At 38.5% G+C, this 8,872-nt stretch overlaps 1 protein-coding gene across 1 annotated transcript in view; it reads right to left on the reverse strand.

Moving 5' to 3' along the window:
- SEL1L (sel-1 suppressor of lin-12-like (C. elegans)) overlaps positions 1-8,872 on the reverse strand; it is a 71,001-nt gene that overhangs the window by 18,908 nt on the left and 43,221 nt on the right. Inside the window, exons 7-10 of the mRNA XM_011969706.1 lie at positions 4,044-4,097; positions 3,894-3,953; positions 2,858-2,939; positions 2,339-2,493 (exon numbers count right to left, since the gene is read on the reverse strand). Coding sequence (XP_011825096.1) covers positions 2,339-2,493; positions 2,858-2,939; positions 3,894-3,953; positions 4,044-4,097 — 351 coding nt within the window. The remainder of the gene's footprint in view (positions 1-2,338; positions 2,494-2,857; positions 2,940-3,893; positions 3,954-4,043; positions 4,098-8,872) is intronic.

Here is an 8,872-nt window from a genome sequence, read left to right on the forward strand (position 1 = left end):
GGCCAAGGTGGGTGGACTCTCTAAGGTCAGGAGTTCAAGGCCAGCCTGACTACCATGGTGAAACCCCGTCTTTACTAAAAATGCAAAAATTAGCTGGGCGTGGTGGTGGACGTCTGTAATCACAAATACTTGGGAGGCTGAGGCAAGAGAATTGCTTGAACCTGGGAGGCAGAGGTTAAGGTGAGCCAAGATCATGCCACTGCACTCCATCCTGGGCGACAGAGCAAGACTTCGTCTCAAAAAACAAACAAATGAACAAACAAAACAAAAACCAAAAACACAAAGTATTCTACTAAAGTGGAGGTGAAATCAAGGCATTTTCACATGAATTAAAACTGAATTTGTCCCAAGTGAACCTGCTCTAAAGGAAATACAAATGGGTGCTCTTCAGAAAGAAGGAAACTTACTAGAAGCTGGGAGATACAGTAAGAAATAAGAGCTGGCCAGGTGTGGTGGCTCCTGCCTATAATCCCAGCACTTTGGGAGGCTGAGGTGGGCAGGATCACTTAGGCCAGGAGTTCAAGATCAGACTGGCCAACATGGTGAAACCCCATCTCTACTAAAAATACAAAAAGTAGCTGGGCATGGTGGTGGACGTCTGTAATCCCAAATACTTGGGAGGCTGAGGCAGGAGAATTGCTTGAATCTGGGAAGCAAGAGGTTACGGTGAGCCGAGATAGTGCCACTACACTCTATCCTGGGTGACAGAGCAAGACTTCATTTCAAAAACACAAACAAAACAAAAAACAAAAACACAAAGTATCCTTCTAAAGTGGAGGTGAAATAAAGCATTTTCACATAAATTAAAACTGAATTTGTCCCCAGTGAACCTGCTCTAAAGGAAATACACAAATGGGTGCTTTTCAGAAAGAAGGAAAATTACTAGAAGCTGGGAGATACCGTAAGAAAGAGCTGGCCCAGTGTGGCGGCTCACGCCTGTAATCCCAGCACTTTGGGAGGCCGCGGTGGACAGGATCACTTAGGCCAGGAGTTCAAGATCAGCCTAGCCAACATGGTGAAACCCCATCTCTACTAAGAATACAAAAATTAGCTGGGTGTGGTGGTGCATGCCTGCATTCCCAGCTATTTGGGGAGGTTAAGGCACCAGAATCGCTTGACCCCAGGAGGCGGAGGTTGTAGTGAGCCAAGATAGTGGCACTGGGCAACAGAGCAAGGATCTGTCTCAAAAAATAAAAAAAAAATAATAAAAAGCAATGAAAAGGTAAATTTGAAAATAAATATAAATTAGTATGGACTCTACAAAACAACAGTATCTCATGGTACCAAAAGATATAAAATCAAACACACACAGAATACTCTGAGATCTCTGTGCTGTCCTGGAAATGGTAAAAGTGCTCATTGTACCAGACTTTGGTAAGTCAAGGATGCATGTTGTGATTGCTAGATAACCACTACAAGAGTAGCCATCATGCTAGCAGAGGGGAAGAGATGCAACAGGAAAAAGCACTCAAACCAAAAAAGGGCAAGAAAGGAGAGAAAAGTAAACACGGAAAGCAAGATACACAGAAAGCAAGTAAAACAGAAAATTTTAAGTAAATTAAATTTTACATTAGTGTAAAAATAAGATGTTGAACAAGTTTATTGTAAGTTCTATCAGCTAACATTTAGATCTACCATTCACTACGTTTTTTTTCTTAAGACTCCACTGCTAGTCTTAAAACCAACTGTTCTTAATAAGTATCTAATGCTCATCTGTACCTGTCCTAAATTAGAAATAACTGCAAACTTAGTGGAAAAAAATGTAAATGTTAAAGTTCTTTTTATTTTAACATCAAAAGAAGTCACAAAACGTGTGTGTGCACACATGGTACTTTGATGGACATTATACAATTACCATTAAACGAGCTTACTTCTGTTCTTGACCTTGAGGAAATTATGATTTAAGATGAGCAGAAGAAAACATGAAAGGTAAATAGCTCTGAAGAGCATCTGATATTGCAAATATTCCAGGGACTTCTTGTTTACAGAAAGTGACAGTTTTCATGACTGGTGACTCTAGTAAGAGCCTTCATCGTCGGTGTTAATGCTGCTCTGTTCAAGCAGTGATTTTTCAGCGGCAGTACATGGGAGAGTCACCTGGACAGTTTCAGGAACCAACGCCTAGGTCCCATCCCACACTAACCGAAATGGAATATCCTAAGAGTGTGAGACTCTTGGTATTTTTTTTTTAAAGGGGCTCAGGTGATTCTAATATGTAGTTCATAATTGCTCAGGGCAATGAAAATGTAACTTACAGATATAAGTGCTTGCTCCTGTCCCCCACAGATTAAAATACACAATGCAGTAAAGATACTTGGTGAGATGTTTAAACACGTACCTGTGCTTGCACATCACCTTTTTCAGCTAGGAACTGGTAATATTGAATCAAATCTTCTTCTAGCATTCCACTGTTCATTCCTGGATTTTCCACTTCATCAGGCAGCCGTATTCTCTGTACTACTGAGCCTCCTGTTAGCGAGATATCACTAGCAACTGAAATAGAGGGATAAAATAATAAGATTGAGGAAAATCAGAAGAACTGTTCCAGAGAGATGTACAATTCTAGCTGCCAAATGCTGACAAACACTATGTTAAAGGAATCTGTTTTTACGGTAGTCTATATAGATCGCAAATCAGTAACCTATTAATAAATTGAACTTTTTTCACAACATACATAGAACTTAAAGCAAAAAATTATATTTAAAAAAAGTACTTCTGAACCTTAACTAGTTTAAAGATGAGTCTACATAAAACAGCCATTTATAACACTTCAAATACAACAATAAAAATAGAAATGTTTAAAGTTAATTTCAGTTATTTTTTTTTCCCTGAAAGGTAAAAGGGAAAACATAGATACCATGATTGGCAACAAGACGATAGTGAGTCAGTGCAGATTCACAACTCTGGAGGACGCCAATGCCAGCCCAGTATCTGTAGCCCTGTAAAACAACTTCACGTGAGGAGGCAGCAGTTTCACGTACCTCAGTGGCATTCTTCGTGGAACAAATCAAGCTAAGCATCCCCAGAATTTTGCTGTCATTTGATCCAAGTACACTAACACCTTATTTATGCTAAGTTTTAGGTTTTGTGGTAATTTATTCAGCAACTTCAACAAGAAGGCCATAGCTAAGAACAAAGAAATAAATAATGTAGTTCCTAGAGCAATCAAAATAGATGTTACAAACTTTATTTTTGAAGTGTGTGCATTTTACTCGTAAGAGAAAAATTATAAGGGCTTTTGCTTGGAACCGGTTTTAATCTTAAGACACAATTTTATCAAAAATGAGCTAATCTTCCAAATTAACAAAGAAAAAGTAACAGCAAAATAGGGAAAATGAGATTACTGGAAGAAGGCAAAGTGCCATTAGCAATAAATGACCAGAATAAATGGGAAGATAGCTAATCATGAAGAGTAAAAAACAGAAAGCAGAGCTCTCTGGAGTCATTCTGCACAAATAACTTCATGAACTTTAACAATCTTTAGGGCACTGTTGCAAAATAATGTATAATATTTCACGTTCTTTTTCTATAGCCACTATTTATAAAATTTTGAAAAACTAAAGTTTTAAAAATTATGATAATCTAATTAAAAAATGATTCTGACAATTCCAACTCAGAGAAAATTTAAAAAGAGACATTTATCAGATCGCTCTTTTTAGGGGCAATCAGCCAAACTAATCATTTTAAAGAAAAATTGTGGACGCCACCGATTTTCATTTACATGTAGATTCCATGTGTTATATCCATTAACAAGAATTTGAAGGAAGTTCAACTGAGTATTTGGTATTAATACAAGCAAATCTCGATCATGAAAGCTGAAAAAGTTGTGGCTGCTATAAACCACAAATTCTTCTGATATTAATGTTATTAGCCTTCTACTAAAGTCTACTTACCAAAACCATGTGGGCTATTAGATTGCCCCCAAGAGCTCCAAATGTGTAATATACAAGAGCCTGTGAAAGAACAAAGAATGTTTAACTGAACACAGGCACACATTTATTCAATTCAAACTGTAACATGCAATAAAGTTTTAATAGTATTACCTTTGCCTGACTTGAATTAACACCAAGTCCAGAGGCATAGAGAAAGCCAAGAGCCTGAAATAAATGATAAAGTAAGAAATCTTGAGTTGGTGAAGGTATATCCAAGACAGACACAGTTTTATATACTACTAAAAAATGCAAGAGTCTTTAAATGCTAAAAGACTTGAATTCAAGTATGTACAAACGTGGATTAAGGAGCCTTGGAAAAGCATTCAGGGTTTTACATATTACACAATTAAATTAAATGTAACATTAAAAAAAATTTTACTTATTTGTGGCCTTTTTTTTTTTGAGACAGAGTCTCACTCTGTCATCCAGGCTGGAGTGCAGGGGCGTGATCTTGGCTCATTGCAACCTCTGCCTACTGGGTTCAAGTGGTTCTCCCACCTCAGCCTCCCGAGTAGCTGGGACTATGTAGAGGCGTATGCCACCATGCCCGGCTAGTTTTTGTATTTTTTGGTAGAGACAAAGTTTCACTATTTTGGCCAGGCTGGTCTCGAACTATTGACCTGAAGTGATCCACCCGCCTCAGCCTCCCAAACTGCTGAAATTACAGGCGTGAGCCACTGTACCCGGCCACAATTAAATGTAACTTTTTTTTTTTTCATAATTGAGATTTTATTGGTTGAAGATCAGTACAGACATTTCAATTTGTACATAATTCTTAACATATGTAATGAAATTCTAAAAAGCTATGTATTGTAATTCTTTTTTAAAGTTATTCTAGTGACTTTCCAGCTTAAAATTTGGAAGCAAATTTTCCTTACGAGGGTATCAAGTACTAGTATCTTCACATGTTGCTCAGCTGTTACATACAGCCCACCAGTTCACAACTGAATAGCATGTACACTACATATTCAAATTTGTAATCTTTCACAGCACAGTAACAAAGTTATTAGGCAAACAGGACTACCACAACCAAACATGTTACAGAGTGCACACAATTCCGACAGGGAGCGCCACGATCAAGGAGTGGTTTTCTTTAGGAAACAATTCTACTAAAAAACAACATGAGAATGGAAGTAATTTAAAATGTTCAAGACATTAAATGCAGGACTGACTCCATATTGCCATTTAATATGCTTTGTATTATAGGATATAAAAACTAATCCCCCATGTATGGAATGTTAAGCTGACACCTGAGACAGTCAAAGCCTCCCATAATTCAATATCCCACACTATTTTCTGGTTGTACCAAAAAATAACCAGCAAATGATTTCACCTCTTAAAAAAAAGCATTTACACTTAAAAAATGGAATGAGGTGGGATTCCCTCCTTCTTAAAAATGTTTCTAGAGCTACTAAAAAACTTGCATTTACAAAATAGTTGATAAAAATATTCTTCTGAATTGTACAAGAAGGGAGACAGGGACCACTGGTAAGACATGGTATATGGTATTAATCAGACTTGGCTTCTTTCTCTCCTGCTTCATCAGAGGCTGGACTCTCCTCAGTTATCGTTTCTCCGCTTTCTGTAGGTAAATCTTCTTTAAAAGGTTTCTTGGTTAGCCACTTCGGCCTGATTTCCCTTTGCTCCACTTTTCCCTTTTGTTTGCACTTTTTGGTCTGAAGATTTATCCTTTGCTGCTGCCTTTTTCGGTTTCGCTTCCACTTTTGCAGGAGGTTTAGCTGACAACCGTGCCAATCTCCTCTTGGGCTCTTCCTTGGCGGCCCCTTCGGCGGAGCTGACCTTCCTCCTGGGCATCGTGGCGGCGGGGAAGGCGCGTGCCGGGTGCCTGCGGGCCGCGGCGCGTGGAGAGCCTTGGCGAAACTGGGCTGCCTGGCCACTACCACTCCTCCGGCAGCACGAGCTTCTGAGACCCACAGCGGGGGCGGTGGGAGAACCGGATCAAATGTAACTTTATTTTTATTATTTTTTTCGAGACAGAGTCTTGCTCTGTCGCCTAAGCTGGACTGCAGTGGTGCAATCTCGGCTCACTGCAGCCTCTGCCTCCTGGGTTTAAGCAATTCTCCTACCTCAGGCTCCCGAGTAGCTGGGATTACAGGTGCTGCCACCATGCCCAGCTAATTTTTTTTTTATATATTTTTCGTAGAGACGGGGTTTCACCATGTTGGCCAGGCTGGTCTTGAACTTTGACCTTGTGATCCGCCCGCCCTGGCCTCCCAAAGTACTGGGATTACAGGCGTGAGTCACTGCGCCCAGCCAAATGTAAGTTTAAACAACAAACGTTTAGCTTGAAAACCATTTAATATTAACTAGAAAGACAAAGCTGAATACATGTAAACATGACTTTATGAACAATCATTATGAAGACAACTCCCATTATCGGTACATCAGCATATTTCTCTATATATGCAGACAGGAATATGCTATGAAAACAGAGAAGATATGAATTACCAAGATAAACTATCCCAGATATAAAAAGAGGCAGCAAGGGGTCAAGTTGAAGGGGTCAAGGGAGAAAGGCTGCTCTACAATGTTAGAGCACCCATGATTTTCTAAAAATAAAAACAAAAAAATGGAACAAACAATGCATTGGTGAAGTTCAACCTTTTCAATCCTTTGCCTTCTGTGGATCGTCCTTGTTGTTGGAAAGTATAAGCTAACGTGACAAAGGCAGGTGTGGCAGAGACTGCAGTGCTCACTGAAATCATGAGCTCCTCTACATTTCCCAGCCTCTCTGGAGAATCACATGCCTGGGATATGGCTGTCAGGGATGTAAGCCTGAAAACATCCTAATGAATCCTGAGGCTCTCTTTTCTCACTTCATTGTGGCGTGGAAGCCCCGTGTAGCAATCAGTGTAGCTACATAACAGAAACAGCCCATGACCAGGAGTCACTATTCAGAAAAGAGTGACGCCAACAGGAGAGCTACATCAAATCTAGCATGAGCAAGAAACAACTCTCTGTTATTTCAGACAGTTGTAGTTAAGCCACTGTGATTTTCTGGTTTTGTCTGTTGCATCACCTAGAATTAATTTTCATGGAGAGAATGCTTTGCAACATATAAAGTGCTGTGGTTTTGTAAGGTTCTAATATTAGAGGGAACTCACGCCTTATAAAGTAAAACTGTTCTTCAGAGCAGAACGCCTCTGAAAATAAAGAATATATATGTTTTTATATAAACTGATTCACGCAAAGAAGGGAAAAAGTTTTGAAAACAAAGGGGAACCATTAAGATATAATCTGTTAATAATAAAATACTGAGGAAAAAGCTGCAGAATTGTTAGGTATTCAGTTTTAAGAAAACAATTGCTATGACTCCTGTTATTGGTCATATAGTTTGAAAACAGACTTTCCTCGTGATTAGATATTTCATTAATCTTTAAGCAAGTCTCACAGCTTGAATAAACTTGAATTATTGAAGGAATTTTAAATAAATATGATGGTCCCCTAAATCCAGGTGTCAATCTTAGCATTATTAATGGGGAAACAACCAGATATTTTATCAACTGATGTGATACAATGTAGAATACAGCACATCCCTTGTAATGTAGTCTGGCCAAAAATATTTTACTTGTGTTCATCAGCTTTTAGCTGTGACATCCTATTGACAGGAAATACAGGTGATGAAGAAACAAACTAAAAGCCACCATGAAAAAACAAACTGAGGTAGGATATTCTGCAGAAAAACTGGCCGTATCTCTAATACAGACAAAAAAGGCACTGGGGTATACTAGATAACAACAAAAGGTCGAGTCCTGGACTGAATACTGGTTTGGACAAAACAGGTATAAAGAAAATTTTTGGGTTCAACATCATATGAACATAGTGTGGATATTATGTGACTTAAAATGTGCTGGGATGAAAAGGTGAAGTTCTAGAACAATAGACAGTGATATCTCATTTTAATAAAAATATCATGTATATATATACACAAAGAGAAAGATCTATTATAGAAGGATATGCATGCACTAATATATTATTACTCATATTTGGGTGGTACATATGTGATGTGTACTTCTTAGTTTTGTTAGTTTGTATTTCTAGTTTCCTATAATGGACATGTACTGCTTCTGTAATAAAATACTTTTTAAAAAAAAACCCAAGATTAACATGAGCTGCAACATCTGAACTTTGGAAAAATGCAATGGTGAGTAATTTCAGATAAAAAATAATTCGCTTCATATTTCATTCTCTACAGATCTAATTTGGAAAACTACAAATGTAATTGCGGCAAGGCACAACTGCAAAAATGTCTTCACTGACTATAAATGTTCCCAGACTAAGGAAAAAGACTATCCAAGAAGACTGATAAAATGGTTAGCCACAAAATCAGTATTTAAAGATACTTCATCTTCCAGTCTGACTTTTTAAAAGAAGTCAGGACATAAAAGAGTAAATTGCTTTTAAAATGAACAAGTGCTACATGCAGAGAGATTCTTCACTGAGAATGTACTTACAGTCTGTCCCTTGGGAGAGCCTTCCTCAGTCAGCTTCTCAAACATCTCTCTCGCTGCCTGGATATTCTGTGGCAAGTAATCACCAAATAAAAGAGCATATGACACTCTCTCCAGGGCTTTGGTATGGTTCATGCCCGCTGCCTTCTGAAGATACCGATAAGCTCTTTAAATGTAAACAATTAAAAACCAAATTAGTAATGTTCTGAAACTGCCATTAAGTTTTTTTAATCTACTAAAATGCAGCATAATTTCCTTATGTTACAAAACCCCTTTGATAACCTTTTGAGATACAGAGTTTCACTCTTGTTGCCCGGCTGGAGTGCAATGGCATAATCTCGGTTCACTGCAACCTCCACCTCCTGGGTTCAAGCAATTCTCCTGCCTCAGCCTCCTCAGTAGCTGGGATTATAGGCGTGTGCCACTGCACCTGTCTAATTTTGTATTTTTAGTAGAGATGGGGTTTCA

This window comes from Mandrillus leucophaeus, unplaced genomic scaffold (genome assembly GCF_000951045.1).
Source record: "Mandrillus leucophaeus isolate KB7577 unplaced genomic scaffold, Mleu.le_1.0 Scaffold90, whole genome shotgun sequence".
In the NCBI taxonomy this organism is placed as follows: Eukaryota; Metazoa; Chordata; class Mammalia; order Primates; family Cercopithecidae; genus Mandrillus; species Mandrillus leucophaeus.